The sequence below is a fragment of the Chaetodon auriga genome, chromosome 9, assembly GCF_051107435.1.
Source record: "Chaetodon auriga isolate fChaAug3 chromosome 9, fChaAug3.hap1, whole genome shotgun sequence".
Lineage (NCBI taxonomy): Eukaryota > Metazoa > Chordata > Actinopteri > Chaetodontiformes > Chaetodontidae > Chaetodon > Chaetodon auriga.
The window spans coordinates 17170660-17187330 of NC_135082.1; the positions used below are offsets into that span (position 1 = coordinate 17170660).

General features: G+C 44.0%; 1 protein-coding gene across 1 annotated transcript; it reads left to right on the forward strand.

Annotated features, from left to right (window-relative positions):
* The first annotated feature begins 69 nt into the window (after nucleotides 1-69).
* Nucleotides 70-15220, forward strand: f8 (coagulation factor VIII, procoagulant component). Its single transcript, XM_076738318.1, has 27 exons — nucleotides 70-291; nucleotides 789-886; nucleotides 1070-1192; nucleotides 2349-2561; nucleotides 3071-3253; nucleotides 3450-3553; nucleotides 4322-4442; nucleotides 4558-4837; nucleotides 4921-5086; nucleotides 5240-5327; nucleotides 5745-5962; nucleotides 6126-6270; nucleotides 6486-6695; nucleotides 7367-8226; nucleotides 8381-8523; nucleotides 8777-8942; nucleotides 9127-9366; nucleotides 9614-9842; nucleotides 9928-10110; nucleotides 10362-10478; nucleotides 11588-11659; nucleotides 11806-11891; nucleotides 12029-12184; nucleotides 12442-12586; nucleotides 12675-12823; nucleotides 13795-13977; nucleotides 14655-15220. The coding sequence occupies exons 1-27, from the start codon at nucleotides 116-118 to the stop codon at nucleotides 14808-14810; spliced, it is 5010 nt and encodes a 1669-aa protein (XP_076594433.1). The 5' UTR covers nucleotides 70-115; the 3' UTR covers nucleotides 14811-15220.
* Nucleotides 15221-16671: the final 1451 nt, after the last annotated feature.

Consider the following 16671-nt stretch of genomic DNA (forward strand, 5'->3'; position numbering starts at 1 on the left):
AGCTTCGCAGTTCCTGTCCTCCCTCCACCCACAGGGCCCTTTAAATGCTCCAGCCCGCTGGAGGAGCAGCAGAGCCGGCCAGCGTTTGACCGGAGACACAGGTGCGCACCCCGCGATGACAGCGACACTCCTGCTGCTGCTGCTGCCGCTGCCGCTGCTGCTGCTGCTCCGCTCCTCCGGCGGACAGGCGCAGCAGCCTGCCGCTGCTGTAAGAGAGTATTATATAGCAGCGGTGGAAATAGGCTGGGACTACGTCTACCTGGACGATGTTGACCCAGCGTCCGACCAAAGGTGAGTATGGATTTGTTTAATCTAAGCGACCCACTTTGATAGGACTGCTCGACCTCACTGCCGGTTTCCAGAGGATGTTCAATCACTTCAAATAAATCTGGCATTGAGCACAGTTCGGCTTGTTTTGCTTCCAGGACAAGTTGATGTTTTTTATGTGTTTGTTTGTTTATGGGATATTAGAAACTGGTTTAAATAATGACAATTTACAATCAAATTTGACGTTAAATTTAAGTAAGAAACACGTTGTAGTCTGTTGTCAGTGACCTGTTAAAATGTCTTTCTATTAATGTATTTGATAGCTTTAGGATGTTAATGTAAAAGCTGAATGTCCAAAATCAGAGAAATTAAATGTGTATTTGCTGTTATTTCTAACCTCAAAACATGATCCTAAGATGGGTAGGATTGATTAAAGGGTGTTTTTAAGAGTTTCCTTGGCAGTTTTCTTATTATTTGATTGGATTAGTTTCGCTGACGGCCTGCATTCTGTTCTGTTTTAGGAGATACAAAGAGATTCCTCAAAAATACATCAAGGCAGTTTACAGGGAGTATACAGACTCCACATATACTCTCCCCAAGCCAAGGCCCCCGTGGACAGGTAGGTCTCCTCTTTTAATATTCTCAGTCTTCACAAAAGTTCATGGGGTATGTGTCATCATCTCACATTGCTATCAATGTTAATAACTGTTTTTAAAACAAAATCAGAATGACCAGGAGCTGCTTTGTACAGATAAAGTCGTATGCGTGACTCCTCTCTGAACATTGTGTCCTCTGTTTGCAGGTATTCAGGGTCCGGTGATCGTGGCCCAGGCTGGAGACAGGGTGGTGGTCCACTTCAAAAACCTGGCCTCTCAGCCCTACAGTATCAGCCCTGTGGGGATCACCTACTGGAAACAGTCTGAAGGTACAGAACCTTTTGCTCTCTCAAGCACTTCGTCACAAACACAGTAGACAGCAGCGTCCTGTTCATTTTTTGACTCAGCATTTGACTCTTTCAAGTCCATGATGCAGCTCCGATGAGTCAGTGGCAAAAACATAAAAATTCCTAGTGTAACAGCACTAAGGATGAATCCAAATCTGATCGTCTTACACACATGGTTTTTGCTGAAGTCTGGAATAAATTTGCCAAAAAAAGAGAGCAGAGAAGCCGCTCATGGAAAAGACCGGAAATGTCAAACTACTACTGACCAGACTCATGTCATAACACTGTAGTAACAATCATGCTTTCACAAAGTTTTTTTATAAGTGTAAAATTGTATTGAAATCATCAAGAAAAAAGTTGCCGCCTTATTCTTTAGAAGCAGCGAGTAACGGTTATCACTATCTTGTGTGTGCAGATTTTGCGCAGCATGTTAGAGCCAAACGGTCAGCCCTACAGCACGAATTCTTCACATTACACAGAAATCCTTTGAGTTAGAACACCCGACTGCAAAGGCATTAATTGAATATCCCTGATTTGAGGAGCTTTTGGAGGTTAATACCCTTCACAGAAGGCATTGGCATATGTCCTAATGCTGCTGCTGTAGATCCGAAGCAGCCAGTTCCTGTAAACGGCTCATGTCTTCTTACCACAGGGTGGATTCCTTTAAAGGAGTTCATCATAATCTGAAAAGCTGAACCTGTCACGTCCAGGAATGAGCCGTCATGAAGCAGATCTAATCACATAAACGTGGAGTATTAAGGGTGAACAAAAAGGTTGCTGCCTGTGGGTGTGTGTGTGTGTGTGTGTGTGTGTGTGTGTGTGTGTGTGTGTGTGTGTGTCCACTGATGTAAGTCATTATTACCCATCATCAAGAGTTTCCTCTGGATGTGTTCTCACAGCATTGTGGTCTTATTTTCACCTTTACTCATGGCAGGATGGTTCATTTTAAAAAATTTACCAATCTTATGTCATTATATTTATTTTACGCCCTTCAGTGCAGCATGCCTTTCGAATTGTAAATACCTTTTCTAAGATTAGACCAGCTTACACATGTTCTTATGACACCACATTTCCAGCTTTGACTCACCTCCACTGCTGAATGAAAACAGAGGAGTCATGCTGTGTCTTTTCTTTCCAGGAGCCGGGTATGATGACTCCACAGCGGGCCAGGAGAAGGAGGATGATGCCGTCTTTCCTGGTGGTTACTACGAGTACGTGTGGGACATCAGCCCTAAAGACGGTCCCACCACCAGCGACCCCGAGTGCCTCACCTACTCCTACTCATCCCAGGTGGACACGGTCCGCGATGTAAACTCAGGACTCATCGGCGCTCTGCTCATCTGCAAAACAAGTCAGTGTGTGGTCAGACAAAGGGCCGCTATGATCTGTTATTACCTCTCGCAGCCACAGCCACTATTTGAATTTACAAACATGCACTATGTTGAGCCAAAATTGATAACCATAGTTAACAATTTTGACCCGATGATGGTGTCATGATTAGAAGTCAGGGAATTAGCAAAGTGATTACAATTCATCATGAGGTGGGCAGAAACATCTGCAGGCGTCAATCACAATCCATCCAGTAGTTGTTGAACTAACTACCAAAGTGGTGGACCAACTGACCAACCTAAAGCTACGCTAATGGATGAATAGGAACATTAGCACTGAACAGAGGTTTATCTCAATCTGTAAAAAAGAGGAAATTTGATAGGTAATAAAATATGTAAGAGACAAAGCTGCAGGTGTTCTTGATGCTCCTGTAATATCAGATTGCACAATAGCATTTCAAGTATATTCTCATATCTTGCATCATATGTATTATATGTGTGTGCGTGTGTGTGTGTGTGTGTGGTTTCCCAGGTGCCTTCACAGATGACGGCCAGAGGAGGAATCCTGCATTCGTCCTGCTGTTCGCTGTGTTTGATGAGACCAAGAGCTGGTATGGAGAGGTCGGAGAGAGGAAGAGCAGAGAAAAGTTTAAGAGGAGCAACAGCAGGAAGGAATACCACACCATCAATGGATATGTCAACTCCACGTTACCCGGTAATGATCCAGGCTGGCTGCAGACAGTCCTAGAGAGTCTGTTCCATGAAGTCGTGCTGAAATGTTGAAATGTTAAGTGTTGCTGATGTTGTGCTCAGTGTATCAGTGGCTGCGCTGTATGGGGTCCACACCGGAATTTGTCCTCATTTTCTCTGTACGTGTGTGTGTGTGTGTGTGTGTGTGTGTGTGTGTGCAGGTTTGAAAATGTGTCAGGGCCGTAATCATGTGTTTTGGCATCTGATTGGCGTGGGCACAGCTCCAGAAATCCACTCCATTCAGTTTCAGGATCACTCTCTGCAGGTAAGTTTTCACAAAAAATTGAATTTAAAGAACAGATTTAAAGATTAAAAGAGATTAAACTCCTAAACTGATTATTTTACTGGCTAATAAATGCATATTTGAAAAATGAAATAGACTCTGGGTTTATTGTCTCACTTGTCTTTTTCTTTCAAATAGAAAATTAATAAACACTACCTAAAGATGATTTTTATATCCCGGAGGCACTACGCAAAGACATTGAATTCAGTTGAATTTCAGTGCAGTAGTTGAAATGCTTACACATACAAGCTACATTAAACTCATTAAACTGTATTTGTTATCTGCAGTTCTTACACTTTGCATTTAATTTTTTTGAAAGATCTGCTGCTTATTTAAAGGACTAGCTTGGCATTTTTATGTCTTCTCATAGATTGGCTAGATGAGAAGATTGATACCAGTCTCATGTCTGTACATAAAGAATGGAGCAGGGCCCAGCAGATGATTAGCCTAGTTTAGCATAAAGACTGGAAGTGGGGGGAAACATCTAGCCTTTATCTGTCCAAAGTTCCAATATAAACCCTCCAGCATTTCTTTAAGGTGACTAATTAACGCTTGTATGTAAACCATTCACAAACAGTGATGTAAACATGACAAACTGTTCCCTCCTGCTTCCAGTCTTTGCTAACCTAAGCTAACTGCCCTTTGGCTCCAGTACCCACGTGTATCGATCCTCTCAGCTAACAAGAAAGCAAGTAAGAGTATTTCCCAAAATTGTCTGCCTTCTAATCTAGTACATATGCTTTTTTTAAGGTGTTGACCCATCGTAAAGTCACTATGGAGGTGACCCCTATGACATTCATTGCTGCAGAAATGAGACCCGCTACTATAGGCCGCTTCCTTATTAGCTGTCAGATACATGCTCACCGCCACGGTAAGAAAGGCCAATAAGTCTTTTTCCATCACAATCTGTTTCCCCAGCTACATTTTTCATCTCCTCTATTTAAATGGTAACTGAGATTGTTATTGTGCACTACATCTCTACCCAGATGGTATGAACGCTTTGTTCATGGTGGAGAAATGCCCCGACCAGGTCACTCTGCCCGGGCCCGACCTGCGTAACGTTAAACACACAGATAACGAGGACTACAGCGATGAGTACAGTGATGAAGACAATGAGGATTTGTTCAACACCATAAGCTTCCAGCCCAGGAAACCACAGGTGCAAGTCAGAGCCAGCAGGGGTGAGCAGGTGAAAACCTGGAAGCATTACATCGCCGTTGAAGAGGTCACCTGGGACTACGCTCCTCACCTCAAGCTCACAGACAGGTAAGAAGGCTGGAGGAAGAAGAATAACAGAAAATCATCGAATTGGTTCAAATTGGTTGTTTCTTTTTTCCTTGACATCTCAGCGAGTTCCAGTCTGGATATTTGCCTGCAGCTCCCCATCACCTTGGCTACAGGTATAAGAAAGTGGTGTACGTGGAATACACAGACGGTACTTTCACTGAGAGAAAGAACCCTGCAAAGACGCTGGTCGGTCCACTTCTGAAAGGAAAAGTCAATGATCAAATCCAGGTGAGTTTGAGGACAGAACATATGCAAGATGGCCTTCTGTGCATGATCGAATTTGAGTTAAAACAACAAATTATCAAGCGTAGAAAAACAGAAGGAAACAGCTCTTTGTATGGCTTCTTGCTGATTGCCCATTGGTTTGAACTGTGTCCTCAGATCACTCTGAGAAACCTGGCCAGTCGCCCTTTCAATATCTACCCCAATGGCCTCACCAAGATCTATCCACTGCAGAGATCCACAAACGGTAAGCCACAGACTAAACACACGTCTTTCTAATTTGATTGCTTTTCTCAGAAGTTGATTGAGATAAGGGAGAGCCACAGCATTCACGTGCGTCAAACACACCTCCCCATGTTAGATCAGCAAAGGATGAGGGATAAATTGATAAATTATTTTTGTCTACTGATGTCCAAACACACACCTCCAGCTCATGATATTGATAACAGCTGAATATGGTTTGATATGATGTGACACTGTAGTCACTTGTCTTTGTAATGTCAAATATACTCTAAGCCTATAATTCAGCCAAAAAAGAAAATGAATGTACAATGTTTTCAGGGTATTACATTTGCTCTTGGTGTGTTGTCTTTAGTGCTTATTTTCTGTAATTCCCATATCTTAGAAACATCAAAGTTTCATGTAATCTCATCTAATTAAACAGCTGCAGAGAAGGACTTGCGCTCCATGGGAGTGCCCCCAAACGGGACGTTTACCTACGTTTGGAGGCTGACACCAGATGATGGGCCCTTGAACGGAGACCCCCAGTGTCTGACCCAGCTGTATCAGAGCACCGTCTCCCCAGAGAGGGACTTGGCTTCTGGGTTGGTGGGCACCCTTCTGATCTGCAAGAATGATGCCATCGACACCAGAGGACGCCTGGTGAGAACGTTTATTTGATAATGAATATGAGAGACTACAGACTAATTGCCCAACAGGGGTTATTTGAAAAAATCCTTTTAAGATCCAAGCCACAATGTTGTCTCTCACCTGCATGAATGTAATATAGCACTGAACATAATAATGAATCTACTGTTGCATGCAGTTTGGCCCGGATAAAGAGTGGAGCGTGATATTTGCGGTGTTTGATGAGAACAGAAGTTGGTACGTCAACGAAAACATGCAGAAGTCCAGCCAAAGCTCCTCAAACGCCACCGACCCTGAATTCTACAACTCCAATGTCATTTACAGTAAGTTCACCTCAGAGTTACATTTGTATATTTATTTCTTCTTACTGTATTTGGGCGATAACTCTCTAGGTTCATCACACCAAGTGACCCCTATTACAACTGAAATATTGATTATTAGCTGTTCTTCCTGACAGGTATTATTGTATTTCTTCCTATTATATATTGAGCCATCAAATCATCAACTTTAAAAGCTGTGTATTTCCCTCTACCTGCAGGTGTAAACGGCATCATGTTCAGCGGGCGTCAGTTTGTGATATGTAAAACTGACGTCACCTTCTGGCATGTGGCCAATGTGGGCACTCAGAGTGACTTCCTGTCTGTTTACTTCACGGGAAACCTCTTTCAATACCAAGGCCTCCACCAGTCCGTCCTCACCCTGTTCCCCATGACTGGTGTGACCGTGCCCATGGAACCTGAACTGATGGGTGAGACTGAAGTTTGAGTCATTTAAACTTTTCTCTCAGACTAAATTACCCAAGTAACTTTTAGCTGGAGGTTTTGGCTAGTTGTACCTTGGATGGTCAGCCAGGATAACTATATTGTAGGTACAGTAATCTGCTATAGATATGTTTGCATGGCTGGTCTGCAGGTGCTAACCCTAACCTATCTTTTAAAAGTATTAGGAAACCAGGTACGATAAGGGATTCAGCACCTTGACAGACAGCAGGCCACCAGTGCTCGTCCCACTTCAGTGCTGTTATAGTTAACAGATCAGTTGAGCAATAACTGCATGAAACAAACCACCTCAAAAAGCACCACTAATACAGTTTCAGCTTCATCAATCCAGTAAAATTATGGCACTGATTAAAGGCACTGTGTGTGGATTTCTTGCTTTGGTGCCCTCCAGTGGTAGTATTACAAAAATAAGGTGGCTTCAAACTTCTATTTGTCTTATTTTTGTACAACAAACTACAAAAACACTTTAATCAAATACACAATGTGCACATGGGCTTGTGGAATTGGCACATCAGGATGCTGCACATTTTGTCCTGTTTCCCCAAGAAGCAGCTGATTTGTGGGCTTGGCTGCAGGTGTTTCGACATGCCATGCGCCTCCAGTGTGTGTTGAGTCATATTAATTCTATGTCATCTCTCAGGTGAGTGGGAGATCAGTGCCTTCGATGGCAGCCTGAAGAGCCGGGGGATGAGCATCTATTACACTGTTCGTCCTTGCGACAACGGAGAACTACCACTGGTCGATCGCAATAGGGATGAAGACGATATTTCTGACTATATAGACCAGTTAGGTTTCCAGCCAAGGGCCAGAAGAGTTCAAAATCGCACAATGTTGGTTCGAGTGTGCAAGAACAACACTCAGTTAGCAAACACATCTGGTCAAAATGTCACTGATGATAAAAGTGAGGGGAGTGGAGCCGATGGACAGGCAGGATGTCAACTGAAGAAAGTGGCAGTGACATCTCTGGAAGGACAAGAAGCCGCGGTGATGGAGGAAGAACTCCCAGAGAATATCTTGGAGGAAATAGAGAAAGATGGGGAGTGGAGGGTGTCTCAGAATGGGTCTGAACCTGGAGGAGAGGGAGTTATCAGACAGAGAAGACAAGCAGAAAGCAATGGGACAGATGATGATATCAGCTCTGGAGCCTCAGAAGATGGAGGAACTGGGATAGAGATTGGAGATCAGACTATGGAAAATCGGACCGACAGTGTTGCCGGTGTGAAGGCTGAGGAAAGGAATGAAATGTCAAGTGTGAATAATGGGACAAAGCGAAAGCCTGAAGAGAGCAATGAGATCTTACTGAACAGCAAACCACTGCTGAATAAGAAGCCCTCAAATGTAGATCTAACCAGCTCAGAGGCGATGCATCAAAACTACATTCAGGCTGAACCTGAGCCACTTAAAGTAGATCTGCTGGATCAGGAACACAACTACACTGCTGACAGCAACTATACAGCAGGGATTGACCTGTCCTTTGAGTATGATGACTACAGCCAAGAGGTACTATTTCCTCTGTGTGTGTGTGTGTGTGTGTGTGTGTGTGTGTGTGTGTGTGTGTGTGTGTGTCTTATCTACATTTATTAAGTGCATTTCAATCCATATGTTGGACAGTAAGTGCCACAAATCAAAACACTTACTGTTCATTTTGTCACAGGTGAACAGCACATCAGATATATTTGGCACAGATTACATGGACCTGCGCTCTGGAGAGGTCAGATATCGCCACTACTACATTGCTGCAGAGGAGATCACCTGGGACTATGGCGTCAGAAAACCATATCAGCTCATCAAACCCAGGTAGGAATAATTGCTCATCCAGGTTTCTTTGTCAACAGAGATGAAAAGCTGAACAATTCTCATATACTGTATGTGCGTTAAGTGTGGAGAGACAGTCTGGGGATGAGTATCTTAGCTTAGCACAAATGCTGGAAGCTGGTAGAGGCTAGCCTGGCTGCAGTGTTCAAAAGTCTGCCTACTAACACCAACATGCATTTTGAAACCCAACACTCAACACCTAAAGCAGCAGTACTGACTCAACTCCTCTCTTTAGAGAGATGCGTCGAGGCATGAGGAAGTTCCTGCCAGAGTACAAGAAGGTGGTGTTTCGAGCGTACAGGGATAAAGACTTTCTAGATCCCGTAGGCAAAGGAGAGCTGCAGGAACACCTGGGAATCATGGGACCTTTCATCAGAACAGAGATTAATGATCTGCTCACTGTGAGTCATCCTGTAACTAAATAAAAAAATAATGTTTTTCTGTCGTCTCTGTAGCTTCCACTTCACCATTTCATAAAACACAGACACACGTGAAGTGATGTTTCATGAAACTGAATGAAGAATCATAAGCAGATGATTTTGCTGTGTTTGGTGACCCATCGTTTCCCTCTCTGTCTTATTCAAGGTGATCTTTAAGAACAAGGCATCCAGGCCATACTCCTTTCACCTTCAGGGAGTCTACGACCGCAGCCAGGGAGCTGGCTTTGCCCAAACCCACGCCTCCTCTGCTCCACCCGGGGTCCCAGGAGAGCCTGTGCCTCCTGGGGAGGCACGGACATATAACTGGAGAATAACCAGAAAACAAGGACCAAGTGACACTGAATTTGACTGCAAGACTGGGGCTTACTATTCCACTGTGGACAAGGTCTGTCTTTATCTTTCATGGTTGCACAGCATGCACTGAACACTGTGATGTCTGTCCAGAACATGTGTTTGTGTGTTTGTAGTGAATGAACCTGTGTTATCTTTCTGTTTTGTCCTTCGCAGACCCTCTGTGTATGAAAATTATTATAGTTTATTTTGTTTTCAGTTAGTTATGTTTGTAACTCTAGCACTTTAATTTCTTCATTAGTTGTTTGTAGCTTTTTAAATATGTTTTTACTGTGTTCCAGGAGAGGGACCTTCATTCAGGTCTGATTGGTCCACTGGTGATCTGTAAGTCCGGCACCCTGCGGACTCGTCAGTACACGCAGCCAGACGTCCAGGACTTCTCCCTCCTCTTCCACACCTTTGATGAAACAAAAAGCTGGTACCTGGAGGAGAACCTGCGTCAGCACTGTACTCCACCCTGTCAGGCCAACACTGAGGACCCCTGGTACCACATCAGCAATAAGTTTGCAGGTGGAGACAATAAGATGGATTGTTGGTGTCATCTTGAAATCATTTTCTGTAATTTCTCTGAAATAATCCCCATGTTTTTTCTTAGCAATAAATGGTTATGTGGCGGAGACGCTTCCTGGTCTGTTGGTGGGCCAGCACCAGCGAGTCAGGTGGCACCTGCTGAATGTAGGAAGTGACGGAGAGTACCACGCTGTGCACTTCCACGGTCTGCCTTTCACTGTTCACACCAAAGAGGAACACCGTATGGGGGTCTACAACCTCTTCCCTGGTAAACACACATTCATACATTCATGTTTTCATTCACACAGCCTCTATCACTCACTCTTGGAATGTTTAGCCCTGTGTTTGCACAAACCTTTTGAGCTGAAGTAGACCAGCTGGAAGAGCAGTTTCCTGGGTGGATATTATGAACCTTGGCAGTGTTTTACTTATCTCTGTTTTAAGTAACAAGCTGATTTGCACTCTGAGAGCCTTATTCTTGACCGATTTCATGTTTTTCGTTTGTTCTCGGTCACCCAGGAGTGTTTGGCACGGTGGAGATGAGACCCCCCACAGTCGGCACATGGCTGGTGGAGTGCACTATAGGAGACTACCAGCTGGCCGGCATGAGGGCTAAACTGCTGGTCTATAATCCACGTACGTACACACTGTCAAAAATATGTATGTATTACTAATATTTGCAGTAATATGATATATAATCTAATAGATAGACAGAGCTGTAATAGTGGATTTTACTTGCTGATTTTTTAGCCATGCTCGTGGCTCCACTTTCCCAACACTGCCAGTCATGAAAGGATACCTCTAACACTTAATTGCTCTCAGCCTCAGGTGTATTCTGGGGTTCTGCGATTAGCATGCTAACATGATAAACTTTACCATACCAATAGGTTAAAGCGTGTTACCATGCTAAACAAATGTCTCTGGCCAAGTAACAGTGATGTAAAAAGATCAGTTGTAAGTGTAGTTTGTGTTAAGACTGAGTCAATGGCTGGACTCCAAATGCAGGAATAACAAATCATAATAATAATGATCACTGGGAGATGATCTGTGCAGAAGGCGAAAACTAGAGCAAATAACAAGCCGCTAGGACAGCGAACTGGCCGAGACATGTTACCCAGCTAGTGAGGAGAACCAGGTATTTATCCTGTGCCTGGTGTTTGTGGATTGGCTGTAGCTGTGGTCACTGATTGGCACGAGGATCAGGTGTAGGTGAGCCATAAGTGAGGAAGAACTGCCCAGTCCAGACACACACACACAAACAGGGATAAACACAAGGAGAGGACACAAGACAGGAAGGGACAAGTAGATAGCCATGAGCACTGACTTATTCAAGAAGTGAAAGTGATTTTGCAACACCAGGAGCTCGAGCACTTACGGTCGTATTAAACTCTTTTGTCGCTGCATTTTGAAGTTTCATCATCAGTTTCATTTCATCACATTGTACGAAGTATGTCAGAGGCTTTTCCCACATTTCCTCTACTGTAAAGAATTTTGTTATTTTGTAATATATGGGGCTTTTGAATTGATGAGGACTTCCTATAATGCAAGGCCAAATATTTGAGGCAAACCTGTACAGTCTCACGTGTCATCATATCCAGAAATGTCAAAACAGACAACATAGTTCCGTACTGTCCAGGTGTATTAAGGACACATAAATTGAGTTGAGGAATTTTTGAACTGATGATTATGCACACCTGGAAATTTAACATGCTATTAAGCTGGAATTTCCTTGTATGGACATGCAGGATGTATCTCGCCTCTGGGGATGAAATCAGGAAGGATTGAGGATTCCCAGATCACAGCATCAGATCACATAGGTAAGGACGTGTTTTAGCTTTAACAAGGTGAACAAACAATTCAAGAGTATCCTTTGATATTTGCTGAAGTAAGAGGAAGTCCTTACCACATATACCATGAGCTCCACCAAGTTGGATTCTAACTGCGTTTACACTCGTGTGTCCAGACAACTGGCAGCCACAGCTGGCGAGGCTGGATCAGTCTGGTTATATCAATGCCTGGATGGGCAGAAACAAGATGTCATGGATACAGGTGAGACATCCATCCTTTCTCCTGTGTATTGTACGTTTACAGTACATTGTACATGCTACATTACGTAGTGTCCAGTGTGCCTAATGCAGAATCTGAATGAAGGATTCTTTGTAGTTAATGTTCACTTGTGGTATTAGGTTGACCTTCAGAGGCCCACCCTGCTGCACGGTGTGCAGACACAGGGAGTCAGAGCGAAGCTCAGGGACAACTACATCAGATTCTTCACCGTCTCCTACAGCCTGGACCAGGAGACCTGGGCCACTTACAGGGGAAACAGCACCAGCAAGACCAAAGTATGTCCTCCACTGTAGTGCACACATACACATACATCTGTTTGAGTTAGAATTAGGGTTACCATTTGTACCAGTTGTGAGCAGGTAAGGAAAAGTTCATTAGTGGTTCTTGATTGTGCAAGTTTCAAGTTTCTGCATGTCAACAAAGAAGGAAAGCAGTTGCTTCCTGCGATGGTGGAAATCGGCCTAAAAGCATGTGCTTTGGTTTGATATGGAGAAAGATTGGCATATGAACTGTTTGTGTGGCTCTGTTTAAGGTATTTTATGGCAACATGGACAGCTCCAAGGTGAAAGAAAACCGCTTCGCTCCACCATTTGTGGCTCGCTATGTCAGGATTCATCCAATGGACTTTAAGCAGAAGCCTGCTCTCCGCCTTGAGCTGCTAGGCTGCGATCTCAACAGTGAGTTTCACCCACATCAGCAGAATCTATGTTCATTTTACTGCATAAAGTGCTGAGAATGACTCTGTGTGTGTGTGTGTGTGACCAGGCTGCTCGCTCCCTCTTGGGCTCCAGAAGGGGCTGATTCCTGACAGAAGCTTTAGTGCCTCCTCATTTTATTCCTCCCTGCTGCGTAGTTGGACCCCCAACCTTGCCCGCCTCCATCAGGAGGGCAGGGCCAACGCCTGGAGGCCAAAGGTAAACCCAAGTACACAGATACACACATGCTACCTATATTCTTGTAAAGCAGATAATTCATTTTCACTGGGGCAGCAACGGTCTCTTCCCTCGATCCTGTCTGCCTTTATTCTGTCCTATCCAATAAGATTTTGCTCTGTCGTCCCTCCTCCTCCTCTCCTCCTCCTACTCCTCTCCTCAGCTTATCATTTTCACACTTTGCAACACTAAACTGCAGAGGTGTGATTTGTCCTTCTGTCAGACTGTTGAGCTGTTATTACAGGTCACACGCCAAAGAGTTGCACTTGTGATCTGTGGACAGAGGTCAGCCGCTGTGGGCCGGTTATTATCTGGAAAAGAGATTTCTCTGTTTCTGCATGCCCTTTGAGGCTTAGAAGCACGTATCCTGTCACAGTAGCTGCGGCCAGCATTCAGTTTCTCATTGTTCTCAACATTAGTCTAAACAGGAAAACGTACGTCTTGCACTACAGGATACAGAACAAAATGGGATGACCTTGATTTTCTTGAAAATAAGAAAGTAATGTTTGACTCTCCTCACCCTGAATTTCAGCTTTGAGTCATTTTTGTTTGTTGGGGCTGTTCCGGTAGCGGAGCAACCATGAATGCTAGATAAAGAATTCAAATGCAGAAAATCCCCTCGTTTGCAGTTCATCTGGCTTTGCTGTGTTCAGCCACATCATGCCAGTGGAAAAAAAGACGTTCTGCCAGAAACATTTTGCTTGTTTATAAGTTTCCTAGTGGTCCAATGTGAGAGAGTAAGCGTTTTTTTGTTCAGTTTGGCCTTCCCTAAATCTGTTTTGTGTTCTTTTCCTTTACTCTGGTGACATCTATTTCATTCAGAAGCTGTTCAGTTTCATAAAACTCCCCTCACTTTATCTGATGCATTAGACTGTGACTGTGTGTTGGTTCTTTTATATTAATATTTTCCTTTCTGAGCTCTAAAAATGTTTCCTCTGCCCTTTTCACCCCAGAACAATAACCCCCATGAGTGGCTGCAGGTTGACTTGGGAAAAGTAAAGCGCATCACAGGTGTCGTGACCCAGGGAGCACGATCACTGTTGACCCAGATGATGGTGACCGAGTTCTCAGTCACTGTCAGCCATGATGGACAGTCCTGGAGCAGCGTGTTAGAGGAGAACTCCCAAAAAGAAAAGGTACGCTTACTGCAGTGCCAGACCGTTATCATTCCCAGGTCGTCACATACCAGCATTTAGTCAGGCCCCTCGGCAAAGGTACGCTTTAGTGTCTGTATGAGGCTTTACCCTAAATCTAACCCTAACCCTGAACCTGCTCCCTAGCCCTTAACCTAACCAAGCAGCTTTGGTGCCTCAACCTAACTGAACACTAAAGGATACTTTGTGCATCTTGATGAGATGCTGAGGGGTGAGACAAAGCATTGCCAGTATTTGGCGACCTGAAAAGAAGAACGAGTTGGTCGTAAACAGTGAGGGTTTCACAACTTTTCCAGTAAAACCAGGCCGCTTTCAGAGTTGCTGCAAATATGATCCAGACTCCTGCCTGAATACAGCTTCATAAAAGGAGTCTATAAAAGTGCAATGACTACCATGTTCTTCACTCATTTCACTTATTCCTTCATTTAATCATTCATGCGGGAGTCCTAATCTATCTCACAGTTTCCCTGTGAAACAGGTAGATGAGTCACTGTCTAACATGGAGCTGATGACACACCACAAGAATCCTATGAAAGTGTGTTTTAGTGACACGCAGTGGACTGAATGCTTGTATGACTCATAAGAAAAACCCCTGAAAACCTCAACTGTTGATAGCTCTGCATATTCATTACCTGCACTCCACTTTCTTCCATCCTCAGATCTTCACGGGAAACGATGATTCAGATGAGGAGGCTCTCACCGTTTTTGATCCCCCTCTGTTCGGCCGCTACCTCCGCATCCACCCGCTGGGTTGGATCAATGACATCGCCCTGCGTCTGGAGGTGCTGGGCTGTGACACACAGCAGTCGCTCTGACACTGCCGGCTAGATCCACCGACGCCGTGCAGCAACATTTTAGTCGCATCGTGTACCCTGGTCTCATCTTGGAGATGAAAAATGTTATATTGTTATGCAGAGCACTTATTAAATTATATATTACATGTAACTGTTTGTACAAGAGAAGCTATTTCTACTGTAGAATCATGTTTGATGTCAATGGAAAAAATGTGTTATAAGATGTCAGTTTAAACAGGGCCTGTGACACAGCATTAGCTTTCCTTTGCACAGCCGTGCGAACACCAAACAAACCTTTTAAATGTAAGCGTGTGTAAATATTTCAGACTCAGATGGATGTATAAAGTTTGAATGGTTGATGTATATTGTTGGAAAAGATTATATTAAAGTATTTTTCTGCTTTATTAGAGTTTCTATAAACAATGAATCTTGAAGGGTTTCCGTGGCAGTTATTTCAGGTGTGACACAAACACAAAAAAACCAAGACGAACAAACAACGCCGTGCGATGATAAACACTTGTTGATGCTTCCCGTCCTGCTCTTCATTTCCATGTCAGCAAAGGCTGCAGAGCTTTCTCTCTTTGCTTTTGTTCTCCTCCCTCTGTCCGGTTCATTATCTCTGTTCTTTCTTCCTTCCATCTGTCTTCTGTCCAAAATGTTCCTGATCTGTTATTTTTTGCCTTATCCACCTCCACCAGGCCCTCCCTGCAGAAACAATGAAGGCCTGTGCTCCAACATTGTTCTGCTACGAGTTAAAATCCGCAATCGTGAAAAACAAGAACGCTAGCAAGCGAGAACAAGAAGGTGTGTGCGTGCTTGTGTCTGAACTTGTGTATTTTGGGTCCGACTGTGTGAATCATGAAAACACGAGCAGCACATTTGTGGGTCCAACCAACCTTTTATCACCTCATTATCAGCGCAGGAAGTTTCCAGGCACGAGGGGTGTGTTTTGTTTGGAGGACAAAGTCATACCAGACAGGACATGCGTTGGCAGAGACGTGGCAGCAGCACATTATGCCTGGCTGTCACACTTTATCTCTCCAAAAACAATAACACGCCGGCCCTAATCTCATCGACAGGCCGAGCACCTGTACGCAGCTGGATAACAGTCGATACTCATGATCTGAACCGAGTGAAGCAGAGGTGAGCGGAGGCCGTGGCCTGCTGCCCAGGTGTGATTATCAGCGGCTGGTTTCGTGTTTGCAGCGTGTGAAAGAAGCAGCAACAACAAATACAGGCCAGTCACACACAGTGGAGACGGTGTGGGAGCTCAGAGGGCCAGACCGCACATTGCATAAACAGTGGAAACAGAAGTGCCTTAAAACTGCATTATTTCTAATGGCCAGACTCTACTGGTTGCAAATAGTAAGCTCATGAGAAAATTACCTCAGTAAACATTTTTCTCATGAGTTTAATGTCTCAGTCATTAGTTTCAAGGCCATACTGAGACTCCAAGTTTCACATACACTTACATATACTATATACTTCTCCCAGCTAAATAAATTTCCTACCTTCAAGGTCGCTCGATTTGATTTGGTCTTGAAAACTCAACGTGCAAAGACATCAAAATCTGCATGACACAGTTACTTTCATTATTGATTAATCAGCCATTTAGCAGGAAAAAGAGGAAAAATACCCTCCTTGTTTTGTCCAACCAACAGTCCCAAACCTCAAAAGCACTTTTCAGCAATCATATAAAAACCAAGAAAAGCAGCAGTGTGTCACATTTGAAAGGCTGGAACCAGAGAATAGATTATCAACCTGTTTCAGAATCAAGTCGATTGATTAAAGGACTAACACAGGTGTGAGCAGGAACCGGCTCACGTTCACGTGTTTGTGTGAGACTCAAACATCTAAGACTTGAGACGTACAAGACAAGAAG